Consider the following 18,240-nt stretch of genomic DNA (forward strand, 5'->3'; position numbering starts at 1 on the left):
ACAGAAGCGTGGGTGGTGATATTAGTGAAGTCAAAGCTGGAGTGTGTTTGGCAGCTGAGCTTTAATGCAGCAGATTGGAGAGAACATGCTTACTATTCTTTGACGGAAGCGAGCAAGTTCAAATTTGTGTTTTTATATGGGGTGGGGGACATCCCCTCCAAATGTTGGACAACTTCAGTTTGCATAAGGCCCAGTTAGGATGGTCAGTGATGATGGGGGCAACATCCAGCAACTTCTGGTGGGCTACAGGTCTTCCCATCTCTGCTTTAGATGGTTCTCTGATATTTCAGTTTCACCATCCTGGACTACACCATCTGACACATTCAAAACTTCCAAGGAATTTCCTTTCGTTTGCTGGAAAATCTCTGATTGAGAACTAATCTTTAGCATCACTGGGATTCTAGGCTACAAAAATAAAATAAGATTAAGTTCTTCCTCTGTTGTGTTTCCCCTCCTAAACCTTGTATGGTTTCATATGGAAGGTGCTCCAAGCCCTTGGTCAGTTTCACTGACTGTTTCTGTACCCTTTCTAAGATTGGTAGCTTTTTCAAACGGGGTATCCAAAATTGTCCATGGCATCCCAAGTGTGGCTGCACTGTAGGTCTGTATGCAATACACACACACACACACACACACACACACACACACACAATTTCATAAAAATATAGCAAGGTCATATGTACCATACAAAAAAACATTGAAAAATATCTTCCATTCAACCTTGTGCTTTTTCCAGTATCAGGTATGAATACGGTTTGAAAATTCTGTTGCTGTTTTTTAACCAAGGAAACTCTTTTGTACCTTCTTAAGGATTCTTATATGGAAGAATATCAATATTGAATGAAATCTCACTCTTTAATATCAGATGTTACTTGGTGGTATGCCCGCTTCATTTTGTGTTTTGGACTTTAAACATTTTTATAGATTGTTCTGTAAATAAAATAGGATCTTGAACACCATTTGCATTTTCTGTTATAATTGATAATGTACTCTTACATGATTTTAATTAGAACATCTTACTGAATGTAAAGCACATTTTATAGAGCTATATATGGCAAGTTTTTCAAAACTTATTTTTAATATTTCACATAAAATTAAACTTGACTCAGATGAAGACAGAAATTAATACCTTATGAGCTTTTCTTATAGCAGGACACAGTTCAACATTTAGAGTTGTTTAGCCCTTGCAAATTAAGAAAAGACCAGGTTTAGCTTAGACATTGGAAACTGCATCATAATATTCCTGGAGTTAAACTCAAAACACATTGAACATTTTAGCAGCATAATTCACCCAGCACTGGTACACAAACTCTAGTCACTTTGCTGACATGTTAATGAAATGGAGAAGCAGCCTGCATTTGTATGTTTGCATGTTTTGATTTGGCAGGCTTTAGAATAATTACTTCAGCTTCATAGTGAAGGATCTAAATTAGTAAAAAAATTGTTTGGTTTAGCCACAATCCAAATTTAACTTGAAATTGTATAAGATCAGCATGTGCCTGTTACAAGGCTAATTTCAGTCCCAGAAAATAAAAGTGTTTATAAACGAAATTAATATCAGAGTAAATTCTTCACTTGCTCTTGTTCCAAGCTTGTTAAGTTGTTGTTGTTGTTGTTGTTGTTGTTGTTGTTGTTGTTGTTGTTGTTGTATTTCCTCTTATCTAAGTAAAAACCGATCTGAAACTACTTCAACCATGAAAGATTTACATTTTTAATTTGTTTTCATCTAGAATATGATTGAATGGTATTAATATCAGTTAAAGACAAAATGTGGTGTACACATTGATGCATCTATCTGATGCTTTGGATCATCAATTACTGGTGTTAATGGAGATGAAGGGGTGGGGGGATAATCTTTTCTTTATATTTATCACAGACTAGTGACAAATTTGATATTCAATCTTTTTATGAAAGAATTTTACTTAATCCTGCTTGGTTGTGTACTCTCTGGAGATGTGTGAGCACCTTGCTTCTTGTCCCAAAAGGGGTCAAGTCTTTTGCAAGTTTTCTTTTTGAATGCTTGCAAAGAGCTCTGAGGATGCTCACAAAATGCCCCGTGCTGCTGCCTCTTCCCTATCCTCTGCCCCATGGTCTAATTACCGTATTTTTTGCTCTATAAGACTCACTTATTTCCCTCCTAAAAAGTAAGGGGAAATGTGTGTGCGTCTTATGGAGCGAATGCAGGCTGCGCAGCTATCCCAGAAGCCAGAACAGCAAGAGGGATTGCCGCTTTCACTCTGCAGCGATCCCTCTTGCTGTTCTGGCTTCTGAGATTCAGAATATTTTTTTTCCTGTTTTCCTCCTCCAAAAACTAGGTGCGTCTTGTGGTCTGGTGCGTCTTATAGAGCGAAAAATACGGTACTTATATTGGGGCAGGAGCTAGAGGGCTGAAAAGTGGTGTTCAATTCATCAATAGTAATCATAATAAAATAATACTAATTAATAATACCTTGTGTATGGAGTGTTAGGGCACGGGGAGCACCTCTGGTGGGGGACACTTTATACTCCTCCTGGGGTTGTTTGTCCACCTTTGGTCCCCACAGCTCTCAACTGTTGCTCCTAGAAGCTGTAAGGATTCAACAGTTACCACACCCCAGGAACGGCTTCGACTAAACGAAGTGAGGGTCTCAAACCCTCAGAGAGCTAGGGACTTCCCCTGCCTGTGAAGACAGGCTCTGGCAGATTGAGCGGACGAGATCAATAGTTACGTGCACCTCTCGTTACATATCCTTTGGGATACACATCTGGCAAACACCGAAGTATTTTTCCATGTTCCGCTGCATGCGCAGAAGTGCTCTACCACGCCACGTGCATGCGCAGAAGAAGCACCTCTGGTTGCAAAAACCTCGGGATCCGACTGGAGCTCCGGAACAGATCCCGTCCGCAACCGGAGGTACCACTGTAGTTGTAATGGTCAAGAAGGCGGTTTCTGCATGTGCTGTAGAGGGAAGTAAGGAGCAGGTGGGGCTCATCAACCTGGGAAGGGAGCTCATCTAGGAGAAGGAAAACTCTGATCCTAAGCTTCTGCTGCTTTGTGGTTTATATTCTAGAGAAGAAAAGGCTAAGGAATAAACCCCACACAAGTCTGGAGTGGAGTCCCTAAGATGGCGTCTTGTATGCTTTCTTCTGGCAACTACTTCAGTCAAGCTGGGGCCAAACATATTGTTCTGCTTTCCTTTGGACCACATCAGCAAATCCAGGGGGCAGGGAGGGGTGTCGTGTTTGAGCAGCCCAGCACCTCCCAGGGAAGGTACACTCTTCCCAGGGAAAATGGTCCATAGGATGTACAATCTGTATTGGCTTGCCTTTGCCCAATTTCTTCTTATGCCATTCCAGAAGGACCCTAAACCCTCAGTACTGGAAAGTTGCAATGGGGAGGGGAGAAGGAGGAAGTCCCCTTGTGCAAGCTGTGTTCTGCTCACATTCCTTGGATCCCAGCTAAAATGTTTAGAAGGCATCTCCAAAGACAAAATAGGAGCAGGGGCAACTGCTGATGATAGGAAGGGGATGAGGCATATGGAATCTGATCATACATCATCTTAAAATAAGCAACAGTGTAAGTGAACCTGTCCTTGATATGAAAAGAGCTCAAACTTGGCTCCTGCTAATTCTGTTCTTTGAGTCTAATATTAAGTGTTTTTGTTACTGAAACACATTTCCACAGTGATTGGACTGAGTAAGTAGATGAAACTGCAGTGTCAGTCAGCATCTACTCTTCCGGAGAGGAAATGGGAAATTAAGTTTCACCTGATGCATTACATAATTTGGATTATGGTTAATAATTCTACATTTTCTGGGTGTTTATTCCCCTGCCCCCTGCAATTCAGCTTTCCTTGCCATACAGCTCTGGTAGCAGACCTGAAATAACAAACACTTTAACTGAAAGGCAATTTGCATTTCTAGCTTAAAAGTTGAATGATGTTCTAAATTTTTCACTCTGCGTCGAATCAAATGTGCTCAATTGTACTGGATTGCAAGAGCCCCCAATGTCATTATATAGCACCCAACACTTTCATCTAAACTGACAGGACTTGGAGAGACGGATTTTGAATTCTAAATTTTGTAGCAGCAGTGGATTTGTTAGCTGATGCAGATGTTACTGTATTTGCAAATGCAGGAGGGATTGTCAGCTTCACAGGCACAGACAAATGCACTGTGAACCTTCAAGTCTTGCCTTGCTGGCTCCCCCATGAAATCCAAATTGGCCTCTGATTCACAGTTGGGCCAATTGGAGCAGGATGTGTTCAAAGCAGCAAATTTAGTTCTGCACAAAGAATAAACTGTAACACAAACTCTCAAAAGACAATTAAGACTTTGAGGCATTTGTGTAATAGGTTCACATTCCTCAGGAGGCTGTGTTGTCTGCAAGGATACTGAACTCGCAGTCTTCAAAAGCAGCCCTGTGTAAAGTGACGTGAGCTTGTAACCATCTGAGAACATGGAATCACCTGAATGAATTATTCAGGTTTTGAAACAAGGTTCTTTAAAAGGCTCTTTGGATTGCATAAATGTTAAGGTGGCATTGCTTTGTAAAATATTCTAGGTTAGGAGTGACTGAGGGGTCACAAATACAGCCCTTCAGCTAAAAAACGCTTAAGCCTTTCAATGTGTTTTGTGGCCATGCTGATTCAAAACTCCTCCTGCCTTTCCTTTCGATACATCCCAATATCAGAAGGCCAATAACAGGACATTTGGAATGAGGGTAAAACAGCTGAAGAGTGAAAGATTAAGTACCCCCAACAGATGCACCCATTTTCCACTCAGAATTGCAGCCTTTTGTGGAAGTTTTTCATAAAAAAAAACACCACAACCCCCCAAAAGTTGGGGAAAGTTACACTGAACAGTTCAGTCTTTATCCTTCTTTGGGACCAGGTATTTGCTGAAATGTTATTGAGAAAGAGGAACGCCGGAGTAAAGTAAGATCACATTTATTTGAACATACCTAGTGTACGCATTGATATTATCATCTTTTGCTCTAAATGATAAGACTATTCATGTTAGAGACATTTGGCTTCAGGTATGACACTTGCAACCCAGTTAGCCATTCGTAGAGAAAAGTGACAACATAAAAAAGAAGAAAAAAGGCAAAGAAGAATGGCTGTTAATAGGTAAACATCTACTAAAAGTCTCTTCCCTATAACTGTTGCCACCCTAAGTCTGCAATCCCATACATACTTGCCTGCAAATAAGCCCTATGGAACTTCTGAGAGGACTTGCATAGGATTGCACTCAGTTTCTTTATTTCCTGGTGAAATGACTAGGAATGAAAGAAAACCCTTTTACTACAAGAGAAAATTACCATGGTTTGCAACTAACTGCATTAAGAAGGTGATTGCATTTAGGACTCTGCATATACTGCTAGTTAAAATAGCTGATTATACTTTTCTGTAGAACGCTTCTGAAAACTGCAACTCCTCTTGGAAGTATTTATTACTGCAAACTAGCATTACCTCAAACAAGTACTATATTTTCCAAAACCACCTCATCCAAACAAATAGCAACTAAATCAGAAGTCAGTAATTCCAAACAGGTTCCATGTTATGAAGACCAAATGTTAATATATGAAAGAGACAATTTGCCTGTGCATTTTCGAAGGTTCATAGCTTTGAAATACTTTACCACAAACATTAGAGGTTGAAAAAATGCACTTAAATGTCAGTTTGATGGACGCCAAAAGAACATTTTCCACATATGGTTGCATTTAAACATTATTGGAACAAGATGGGAAAAGTAACATCGATACAAAAGTAAGGTTAAAGCATTAGCTCTTAAGGACTGTGATTTAAAGACTTTTTTCTTTTCAGTAAAGTCAGCCACCTTTAACCATGTGTTTTGTGAAAAGCCCTAAAATGAAAAAAGCTGCATTTTATATTTGCTATTACCTGAAAGTCTCTCCCTGCTTTGCTCTTCATCTTTGAGAATTCCCATGTATGAAGCTCTGAAATGCTGTTGAACACTGAATAAAATTTATTTTAGAGATTATGACATGTTAAAAATAATAGATAAACGTTGCAAATAGAAGCATGCACATAAATTTGTCAGTGCTACATGACTTCCTAGTCTTTAAATTCTTTATTTTTCTCAATCACAAAAGAAGTAAAAACAGCTATTTTGGCCCATAAGAAAAAAAAATCCAAAAATTGTGTTAGGGCAATACAACGTGGGTGGTGCTGTGGTCTAAACCACTGAGCCTCTTGGGCTCGCCGATCAGGAGGTTGTCGGTTGAAATCCCCGCAACAGGGTGAGCTCCTGTTGCTCAGTCCCTGCTCCTGCCAACCTAGCAGTTTGAAAGCACCCCAAAAAGTGCAAGTAGATAAATAGGTACTGCTCTGGTGAGAAGGTAAATGACGTTTCTATGCGCTGCTCTGGTTTTGGTGTTCTATTGTGCCAGAAGCGGCTTAGTCATGCTGGCCACATGTTCCAGAAAACTGTCTGTGGAGCAGACAGCTCCCTTGGCCTTTAAAACGAGATGAGCACCGCAACCCCAGAGTCATTTGTGACTGGACTTATCTGTCTGGGGTCCTTTACCTTTTTAAAATACCTTTATTAGGCTAATCTGTTACACAGATCTGTCTCCACCTTTTAGTTAAAATGCACTGGTTCCTTAGCAGGTAAAAAACAGGAATCAAAAGGAACTAGGCAGTCTTTATGTTAGCAATGGTGGAGATTAATTTTAGGAGTTGTGCCAGACAAAAAGTCAATAGAATGCAGTTGGAGGGAATGTTCCCCCAGAAACTGAAGTTTTCAAGTGGTATAGAATCCTTGTCCTCCAGATTAGACTCTTACTGTTGAACAAGTAAATAGCAGTGTTCTCTAAGTCATACACATATTGCTATAATATAGATTTTGGAATTTTTCTTAAGGGCGAACATTGCTACCTTTATTTTCTGTGTGATTTAGAGAATACAGTGGTACCTCTGGTTACGAACTTAATTCGTTCCGGAGGTCCGTTCTTAACCTGAAACCATTCTTAACCTGAGGTACCACTTTAGCTAATGGGGCCTCCCACAGCTGCCGCTGGCGATTTCTGTACTCATCCTGGGGCAAAGTTCTTAACCCGAGGTACTACTTCCAGGTTAGTGGAGTCTGTAACCCGAAGTGTTTGTAACCCGAGGTGTTTGTAACCCGAGGTACCACTGTACCTTATTTAGCCGTTCCACAAGTGGATCCTAAGTAGGACAATAAAGGTTTCACATCACTAGAAGACGCAGGAGGATTCCTGCTTTTCTTGTGGAATAGTACTGAAGAGTCCCATCTTGTCTCCAATGCTGTTTAACATTTACATGTAGCAATTGGGTAAGATCACCCAGAGATTTTAACTTTGATGTCATCAGTTTACATTTGGCACTCGGCTACTTTTCCTTGGTCTATTTTTAGGGTGTAGAAGAAATTCTGAGCTGGTGTTTGGGGGCAGTTTTGGATTGGTTGGAGTGAACAGCCTGCAGCTTAAGACAAGATGGAGTTACAGTTGGTTGGAGAAAGCTGATGACGTGGGCACCTTAAATTGAGCCCAGAAACAAACTGACAAATCAGCAAAGTTAGATAAAGGTTCAGAGTAGTGTGTTCTGATCTCCCGAGCCCAGCCAGATCTTTGGCAGCTTTATCCTTGGCCACCTGAAGTTTCTGAATTATCTTTATGGGTAGATTTAGAGCAATTTGCATTAATTCAATTTGGCGGTGATTAGAGCCTAAATGGCTGAAGTCTGGTCTGATTTGTTTAGGTTGAGCACAGCTGATTTACCAGGTGAATATGGTTAAAGACACTCCTGGCTGTCACCAAAACATCCAGGAGACATTCTGGATCTAGTAGTGCTCCTCAGTATGTAAACATACTGTATTTAGAGAGAGTAAAACTTTCAAAGTCCTCCCTTATATCTGGAATCACTGCCTGCCAAAGAACACTATACTTCTTTGGAGACTATCTTCCAAGTCCTATTTCCATCTGAAGTGCTGCAAACATGCATGAGACACAGGACTTTCTCAGATAAAACATCTGGATTGTGCAACAGCCGCCTTAGGGAGATACATCTGATACATCACTGCCTGCTTTTTGTTGGGCTATGAAGACTGTTCTTCCCGTTTTAATATCTCATTTATGCTATGTTAAACTACTGCTATTTTAATCATTTGCTGTTTGCTTTGTTTGTAATTTTGTTTGATTTCTGAATTATGAGCCACTTTCGGTGCGATTGCAGTAGAAAGGTGGGAGACATTTTTGTAGATATTATTGTAATAACACAGAACTGGGAATAGCTATACGTCTGCTTGTAGTTTCTAAAGACCCTTGAGAGCTCAGAAAATTATTTTTCTTTGGGAATTCAGTCTGTATCACAATGGAAGCTCTAATCGGTACTGTATTTCTATTACCAAAAGCTGCCACCCAATAAGCTTCTCAATCTTTTCATCAGCCAGATAAATTGAATTCGTTGTACTATAAAAACATTCTGAGAAATCAATTATTGCATATGCGTTCTCTTCTAGTACAGCTCTAATCAACAGAAACATTTATCCCCCCCCCCAGTGCAGCCTGTGATCGTTATGACTGCTCTGATATATCCATAACTGTGAATGCAGCTTAGTCGCAATATGCACCATGGAAAAGCCACACAGTGGCCCAGTGTCATGTCTATGCACCCCTCCTCCCTCCACCACAGTCATGAGGAGGATATGAAAAATCAGCTTTAGATTAACTGCAGTTTAACATTGCACCTAAATCCTAGTATTTACTTACTTCACTTAAGAATTGCTTGCTGTGATTTTCAATATAATAAATCCCAAGTTGTGGCTAACCTTAACTATGGGTGGTGGAACTATGCCAACATAATAAACTAAGATTTGAAAGTTGGTTTGTTCCTCCAGTCCCCCCTGCCTTTCTCATGTGCCCCTGAACCATAGGTTTAGGGGACTATCCAAAACAGCATGGTGCGTGGGTTTGTCATGGGGGCTGCCTCCACCTGATTAAACACCATTCCTTAAAAAGATTGGGAGCATTGGTTTCACCCATAATTCTTGATGTTGTACTGAAAGGTAAAATAGCTATTAAACAAGAAAGTTTGGCACCATAAATAGATATTCGGGTGGGAGACCTTTTCCTTCCATCCTCATGTCCTTATTAATTTGGCCCCATGGTGTCTGCTCTGACTCCAGCCACATCTGCTTGGGTGACATATGCAATAAATTTGTGCACGAGTTAAATCGGTCAAACAGAAGATTCAATTCCAGTAAAGTTGTGGGACTTAATATAAAAAGAACTTAAATTGTGCATAATCAGCTGAAGTAGGGCTTAATATAGCAGCATATAAGAAATTAGTTGTTTGGGTATATGTTCAGATTCAAGCTGGATTAAAACAAGATCATTCAAAGAAATATCTCATTTACATTGGAAAAGAAAACAAAGAGAAACAACTTTTTTCATGCTTGTGTGCGCGCCAGAACTTTGCATATACAGTGGTACCTCAAGGTTACATATGCTTCAGGTTACAGACTCCGCTAACCCAGAAATAGTGCTTCAGGTTAAGAACTTTGCTTCAGGATGAGAACAGAAATCGTGCTCTGGCGGTGCGACGGCAGCGGGATGCCCCATTAGCTAAAGTGGTGCTTCAGGTTAAGAACGGACCTCCGGAACGAATTAAGTACTTAACCCGAGGTACCACTGTATTTGTTTGAGAATATGGGTTTATCTCCATATTCTCAGCCAGAAAAACATGGCTGTAACAAACAATACATATACTGTATGTTCAGTATCTTGCTTGATAGAGGCCTGTGCACTCAGTGTATGCTGTTTCTCTTTTAAGCAAAGATTCTCAAATAGTGCCAGAATTGGTGAAGTGTGTGTGTTTGTGTGTTTATTAAGTGCCCCCCTTGTAAGAAAAAAACCCAGCTAGTAACTTGAATTTCATTTAGCTCAAATAGTTTTGTAGTGTGAAGTTCTGAAGTGTGGAAAATAAAAAAGTAACTTCCTTTTTTCTCTTCTCTTCCTGTGATTTCTTACAGATTTGAAGAACTTGTGAAAAAGTTCAAAGTAGAGTACCATGCTGGTGGATCGACTCAGAATTCTGTTAAAGTGGCCCAGGTTTGTAATCCCTCAGATTAAATTAAATTTGAAAGAGGTAGTTGTTTTAAAAACTTTTCCTCATAACCTTGTTTATCTTGGAGCATAGGAACATAACACTGCTATGTAGTTGCCAACAATAGTGTACAGTATAAGATGACTGGTCACCTTAAATTTAGGCACATTTTTTTTTTGCCTTCCTTTTACACACACTGTTTATTATTTATTTTAGATTTCTGGCTGAACAAAACAGGACTCTTACCTTGTCCTTCAGCAAGCAGCGAGGAAGAGGGGGAGTGTTGGGATCTAGCAAGATACAAAGTGGGATATGTTGTGACTGCAGGAAATAATAGGGAAATAATTATAGTTTCTAAGTAGTGCCTGGTTATTCGTGCTACATTTTGTTGCTCTGCCTAGTTTACATGCTTTGTGGCTATAGTGATCATAGCAGTTGTGCTTACCTGATGTATTGGGAGCTAAAATCAAGAAGTTGCTTAGGTCTGAAATCTGGAATATATACATATATGCTTATTTGCAGTTAGGGATAGAAGGCAAAACAGCTTTGAGAGAGGTCAGGGTCATGCAGCCCAGTTGAAATAATTGTAAAAAGTTAGTCACGATGAACTTTTATTCTCATTTTAGCCAATGCAATTTAATAATAGTTGAGTTGCACTCAAGTATTTTTTTTCCTTGTAAGATGTTCTAAGACCTAATTTGGACCTCACTGAAACTTTTTGAGCAAAGAGCTCTTCATTGTTAGTAGAATTTATACGACCATACTGTGATTGATAGAAGTGTGTCCTCAGCAGCTACACATAGGAAAAGAAGTCATTTTTTTCCTTCACCAACCCTAAACCCTAATGCCTTTTTGAATCCATGTCTCCCTTGACCAACTAAATTCTTTTTGCGGCACCCCTGTGGGGCTCAGGAGCCCAGTTATGTCACCCCTTGCCTGCAGAACTGACATCTTCTCACCCTTTTTCAAACACCTCCCTTGTGGAGGGTTCCCTCAGTTTCCTCTCCTCTTCCCTCTCCTTGGGAGTCCTCCGGGCAGCCACTGCTGCCACTCTGGTCTCTGAGCTGCCTCTCCCTGCCCCAAATAACAACAACAACAACAACAACAACAACAACAACAATAATAATAATAATTTTTTATTTATACCCCGCCCTCCCCAGCCAAGGCCGGGCTCAGGGCGGCTAACAAGCAATAATAAAAATAAGTTGAATGAATACAACTTAAAAACAAAATTAAAATACAACATTAAAATATTAAAATGTAGCCTCATCGCAGGAGGAGAAAGGAAAAGAATAAAGAAAGAGGGGGAGGGAATCAAACTGGCTCCATGCCAAAGGCCAGGCAGAACAACTCTGTCTTACAGGCCCTGCGGAAAGAAATCAGATCCTGCAGGGCCCTGGTCTCATGAGGCAGAGCGTTCCACCAGGCCGGAGCCAGTGTTGAAAAGGCCCTGGCTCTGGTTGAAGCTAATCAAACTTCCTTAGGGCCCAGGACCACTAGGGTGTTGCTATTTATGGACCTTGAGGCTCTCCGTGGGGCATACCGGGAGAGGCGGTCCCGTAGGTACGAGGGTCCTAGGCCATGAAGGGCTTTAAAGGTCAAAACCAGCACCTTAAATCTGACCCTGTACTCCACCGGGAGCCAGTGCAGCTGGAAAAGCACTGGGTGAATATGCTCCCATGGCAGAGACCCTGTGAGGAGCCTCGCTGCAGCATTCTGCACTCGCTGGAGTTTCTGGGACAGCTTCAAGGGCAGCCCCACGTAGAGCGAATTACAGTAGTCAAGCCTGGAGGTGACCGTTGCATGGATCACTGTGGCCAGGTCGGGGCGGGGAAGGTAAGGGACCAACTGCTTGATGAGGCGAAGGTGGAAAAATGTCGCCAGTACAAAGAGAGGTGCCTCCTCATGTTGCCCCACAGGGGCCTGGGAAGCACCCCCTGGCCAGCCCCAGAGGCATCATTTGCCTGGGGAGCTTGTAGCCAGGGTTGCTGCAACAAACAGCTGTGCAAGTCTTTGGGAGGCAGAGACGTGAGAGGGCATCAGAGGAGGGAGGGAAGCAAAGAGGGACAGAGGCCAGTGTTGCCCGCGACACCCCTGACCATCATTCAAGGCACCCCAGGGTTCCATCACACACTAGTTGAAAACCACTGCTCTAACGTATTAATTGGGGTTTTTTTTTATGGAAGAAAAATGTTAAAATACCATAGAGCAATTTTTGGAAGAGATTGTTCGTTTAATGGAAGCTTTTTATAAAGCCACACAAAACTGCAACTTAGTTGCACTGAAGCAAGTAAGATAATCAGAGTATTTTCAAAGAGGGAGGAGGGTAAATTATTTGAATTCTGCTGTATCTAAAAGTAGTAACTACTCTAGTTTTCCAATTCTTTCTGAATATAGTACAGCTAAGCTAACTAAAGGCAACCACTTGTGCTGGCTTTGTTTTTGCAGGAAAAATGATCTTTAAAGGTGTGTGAGCTTCATTGTCAGTTACGTCTTTGTGTGTAAAAACACTGAGAACCAGTATAATTCATCCTTATGATGTGTTAACGTTTGGATGATAAAGTAATATTATCCAGGATAAATTACAGTATACTGAAAGCTTGTTTTTTTATTAGTGATTTACTAATTAGTACATAATTCACTTTTATTAGAAATTCTTGAGAATCCACTGGAGGACAATCACAGAAATGAAAGAAAAATGCTGATAGCAATGGCTTCTGTGGTGTTAAGATAATAGCGCAGATGAATGTCTGATTTTGAAACATTATCACCTACTACGTTCAAAATTAAATGTCATCCAATTCTCAACATAATGTAAAGCGATCATGCCTCATTTACCAGCATATTATTTGCAGTTAAACTTAAATGTAAAAGGTCAATTTTATATACTTACTGTTTTGTATATTCCATTCCATCCCATTTCCCTGTTGTGTTATCATGGTAGTACACTGCACGAGGCTTCAAAAATCTAATGCAAGTTCTCTATGCCAGAATGTTGCTTCTCCTTTCGGCTGCAATTCTTTGTCCAAGTAGGTTGTGTATGCAAATTCCAAGGAGCAAACTTCACTGAATTTAGTGAGCCTTTCTTCCAAGAAAGGGTGGCGCTGTGGGTTAAACCACAGAGCCTAGGACTTGCCGATCAGAAGGTCGGCAGTTCGAATCCCCGCAACGGGGTGAGCTCCCATTGCTCGGTCCCTGCTCCTGCCAACCTAGCAGTTCAAAAGCACATCAAAGTGCAAGTAGATAAATAGGTACCGCTCCGGCGGGAAGGTAAACGGTGTTTCCATGCACTGCTCTGGTTTGCCAGAAGCAGCTTAGTCATGCTGGCCACATGACCCGGAAGCTGTACGCCGGCTCCCTTGGCCAATAAAGCAAGATGAGCGCCGCAACGCCAGAGTTGGTCACGACTGGACCTAATGGTCAGGGGTCCCTTTACCTTTACCTTCTTCCAAGAAAAGATGCATAGAGTAACATGTCCCATTGACATTGCTGGTATTTAAGCTGTATGTACGATTGCAGCCTTAGGGTTGTGTCCAGTGGTACTTTCCTTTTCTTTCCCCTGCCTTGAGTGCCCAGCACAACCCTAGACTCTGCTCCAAAGAGGTCCCCCCATCCTATAACACATTTTGAGTGCACCCAGACTACAGGGGCGAGGAGCAGAATGGAAAGGCCCATTGTGCAAGCTGAAGTCTGCTCCCTACATGCAACTGAAGCGTTGGATACAATCCATTTTGTTTTTCTTTTCCTTTCTGCAACATCAGTGGCTTTTATAAAGCCAATGTTTGCTGGAAGCAAAGATACTTATTGGAAACGTAAGCATAACATAATAAAAACAATAGCTCCAGTTATAAAACTCTGGATAGAATTCCTCGAAAGCATTGAGGATTCTAAGTTTACCGTAAGTCTTGTATTATAATAGATCCCTGCCCCTGAATTCAAGTTGAAGTAATCATCTATACTAGGTTTCCACTTAGCGTGTGATATCTCTCTAAGTGGGGACTTCTGGCATAGATGATCTTTATAGATGATAGATGTGTTATCTTGGTGTTGTGCCTGTTTATAAACAAGGTAGCATATTAATAGGATGCATACACAGTTGTCATAAGGATTATTAATTAGTCCATCTTAAATTGACAATGTGTGCTGACTCTTCTCAGTGAACACATATGTTTGTGTGTGTGAGAGATTTTATTTTATTGGCCTTACCCCTCCATAAGATTTTTTCTTGCAGGCATTTTGTGGCAAGCTTTTGTAGCACTCTTAATCTCTGTGTTTTCTCAATTTGAAATGGACATGGAACAATGCCATGTCATTTAGCTGCAGCAGAGAGCGACAAAGAATACACATGATGGAATTTTGTTTTATAAATTGTCATTGATGAATAAGTATTGGCAAAAAATTCCTTTGTGTATTAGGTTGGCATAGCTAGGCAACAGTGTAATTATTTTTCCTTGGAATCATAGAATGATTTATGCACTTCAATCAGGGCAAGTCCTCACCATGTCCCATTGCTGCACCGACCTCATTGGTTGTGCCTCTGGGAAGTAAAGTAATCAAAGCATTTTACAACTCTCATTTCCTATGAATGCCTGGAAAAAATATAAATAGTAAAATACAGTGGTGTTGTGAGCCAGTATTATATATTAAATTACTTTTTGAAATATGTCGGTAATGCTGCCTTGTATTTCTAATAAGTCAACATGAAACATGCTTTGCTGTCATGTGTACTGTGTCCATTTTCACAATTGTAGCACAAGTGGTTGCTTTTGTAAATTCAAGGTTTTTCCCACATCATGATTTTTGCATATCACACACACTAACATCATGATTTGCGATATATTGCCAGGTCAAAAATTAAGAAACCGATATCATGATATGGACTTCAAACCGATTTTGGACAATATATCACTATATTGCCCAGCGCTACTAAACATACCTTATGCTTCTATCCTATGTTCATGTACCCTGGGGTAATGCCATGTAACGAAATGAGATTTACTTCTGAGTAGACATGTACAGGATTGCGTTGTTAACTATTGTCTGAAAACCACTATTTAATTTTGATGAGATGCAGTTCCTTTGCTGCTTAATATGTTTTGAGACATACATTTCTTCCCTTCAGAGTTCTGTATAATGCTGAGGTCTGTAAGGTTAAAACAAAGCATAAATTAATTTTTGCCACCATGTCTCAGTCCGACTTGGAGGTTACATTCTGTGAAACTACCATTGGAAAATGAATAATAATATAATAATTTATTATTTATACCCCGCCCATCTGGCTGGGTTTCCCCAGCCACCCTGGGCGGCTTCCAACAAAAGATTAAAATACAATAATCTGTTAAACATTAAAAGCTTCCCTAAACAGGGCTGCCTTCAGATGCCTTCTAAAAGTCTGGTAGTTGTTTTTGTCTTTGACATCTGGTGGGAGGGCATTCCACAGGGTGGGTGCCATTACCAAGAAGGCCCTCTGCCTGGTTCCCTGTAACTTGGCTTCTCGCAGCAAGGGAACCACCAAAGGCCCTCGGCGCTGGATCTCAGTGTCCGGGCAGAATGATGGGGGTGGAGACGCTCCTTCAGGTATACTGGGCCAAGACAGTTTAGGGCTTTAAAGGTCAGCACCAACACTTTGAATTGTGCTCGGAAACGTACTGGGAGACAATGTAGGAATTTTCCTTTTACTCATTCAAAACAATAACTTGTTTTATGAGCTAGTGTTAACAACCTACTGAGGAATTATCTTAGAAGGTTACTCAAGAGTGATTTAAATTTTATTAGCCAGTAGACATAGTGAAGCTTTCATCAGGCTTCTTAATACTCATAGGTTTATATAAAACAATTGTCATTTCAGACCAGTATTTATTAATCCAAATATACTCCAGTAACAAAGATTTGTGTTCAGGATTTCTGAAGCTGCCACATTAAGAGTAGGAAAATGGTTAAGGGAGTTGTGATAACATCTTGTAAACTAAATTCTGTGGAAGAAGTTTCTAATTGTACTTCTACTCACTGCCTTGCAAATTCATTTGATTGCTTTAATTCAAGTTTATCATTTTATAATTAATCCCCCTTCCAAACAATTGTGCAAAGTAATTGGTTACTCCAATTGGAACATTGTTTTTCAACTAAATAAAAGCTTAATGAACTAATAATTTTGATCATGGAGCCAACACTCTTTTGTGGCTTTTGGAACTATAACCTTGAAAAAGAATTTGTTTTGCAGCAGTGGCAAAAGTGGCACTGGCCTGCAAGGACTTGTCATGGCGGTGGCAGTAGTGACAGCTTGCAAGGCCATGCAGCGGCAGCAGGAGACGGTGGCAGAAGCAGAGGTGGCCTACAAGCCTTGCTAAGGCAGGCTGCCACAGCTTCTGCCACTGCTCCCCACTACCGCCAAAAGGACTTGCAAGCCCCACTGCTTGTGTCCCCACGAGGCCTCGCAGGCTGCCGCTGCTATTGTCTGTTGCTGCTGTAAGGCCTCGCAGGATGCTGCTACTGCCGTTGCCTCCTGTCACTCCCAAGTTTTCATCTGGAAGTTTTGTGCTGCATGATGGTGTGGCGTTCGTATGGAGTCCCTGGTCATCTCACGGACTGTTTGACCTGTCCACCACTAATCCGCTGCCACCAACCAGGTCTTTCCCGGTAAATCACTTAGTCTCAGTCAGGTTCTTAAGTTAACAAAGAAGAGTGTAGTTTATTGCAGACACAAATAATCTTTAACTGCATTCAAAACGTTGTTACTCTTTACCTTCTTAGTCGTATTTTTATCCTATCTCTTACTCTTCTACCTCCCCTCACACGAGAACCAACTGCACTAACTGTCTCTCTAATTCCAACTGCCTGCCAACTGCTTTTCCAACTGCCCTTCCCAACCAACCAACCCACTAAAACCAACCAACTACCCACCCCCAAACCTTGGACCAAGCCCTTTTATAAACAGGTAGGCTCTGCCTCTGGCTTTCCTATTGGTCTACATATTAACCCTTTCTCTCCCCCTATACAGACATTTTCAAACGAATGGGCAAACACCACAGATGGAATAGTGGGTGGTGTGCCCGGGGGATTAGTGAGGATGGGGTTGGGGGCAGTTTGCCTGCTTCTTCCTTCCATGCTTTAAGCATGGTCTGTGTGAACCTGTTTAGTGTTGTGGGGATTTTCCTTAGTTTGTTTGGGAGGAATGTGTATGCTGTGGTGGGGGTATTTTCAATTATGTCTCTATGCAGGTGTACCCACTGTTTTGTTTCATCTTCTAGAATATATGGGATTATGTGGTGCACTTGGTTGGCGACATAGTATACTGTATTTTTTGCTCTATAAGACGCATTTTTCCCCTTCAGAAATTAAGGGGAAATGTGTGTGCGTCTTATGGAGCGAATGCAGGCTCCTTGGCTTTAGCGATAGCAACGCGAAGCCTCCGAAGCACAGAGGGAGAGCTCCCCCCGTGCTCCGGAGGCTTCGCGTTGCTTTCGCTGAAGCCGCCTGAAGCCCCTGGAGCGGAGCAGGAAATCCCGCTGCGCTCCGGGGGCTTTAGGCAGCTAGCTGCAAGCCTTCGGAGCGCAGTAGGAGTTTCCGCTGTGCTCTGAAGGTTTGTGGATAGCCGCCTGAAGCCTGGAAAGCGAGAGGGGTCGGTGCACACCGATCCCTCTTGCTCTCCAGGCTTCACTTCGCTGGAGAGGCGCTGCACAGTTTTCCCTCTCTGCGCAGCACCCCTTCAGTGAAGCGGGAGGAGAAATGGAAGGGGCTCTGTTTCTCCTGCCTCTGCGCTGAAGGGGCACTGAGCAGAGAGGGGGAGATTTTCTTCCCCCTGTTCTCCCCCTCCTGTATTCCGGTGCGTCCTATAGAGCGAAAAATACGGTAGTTCTATGCTGGGGATTCCCCACCCCTCTTTCTGAGGAGGCCCTGTGGCATTTTTGAAATACTTGATTCTGCGCAAATAGTTGGCAGTCAGTTGACTATATCCAAACAGTCAGTTGGCTGAGTCGTCAACACTATGATACCTTAAGCCATCAGTTGACAGAATAAAATACCAAGCTGTCTCATTAGCGGAAATGTTAGTTTTTTTGTTTTAGGTATGTTGGGATGCAACTGCTGGATAATTTTTCCTGAACTGTGGTTTACTTCTGGTTTGTAATACATACCTCCTCTTGTATACCATTAATTCTTAATGTATAACTTACTT

The 18,240-nt window shown here is 41.5% G+C and overlaps 1 protein-coding gene across 3 annotated transcripts in view; it reads left to right on the forward strand.

The window, feature by feature from the left end:
- Positions 1-18,240, forward strand: part of ADK (adenosine kinase) — a 196,243-nt gene that overhangs the window by 57,392 nt on the left and 120,611 nt on the right. For all 3 annotated transcript variants that reach the window (XM_053388069.1, XM_053388068.1, XM_053388070.1), the window contains exon 4: positions 9,994-10,072. In XM_053388069.1, the coding sequence (XP_053244044.1) occupies positions 9,994-10,072 (79 nt within the window). The remainder of the gene's footprint in view (positions 1-9,993; positions 10,073-18,240) is intronic.

Source organism: Podarcis raffonei, chromosome 5, assembly GCF_027172205.1.
Source record: "Podarcis raffonei isolate rPodRaf1 chromosome 5, rPodRaf1.pri, whole genome shotgun sequence".
Classification (NCBI taxonomy): Eukaryota; Metazoa; Chordata; class Lepidosauria; order Squamata; family Lacertidae; genus Podarcis; species Podarcis raffonei.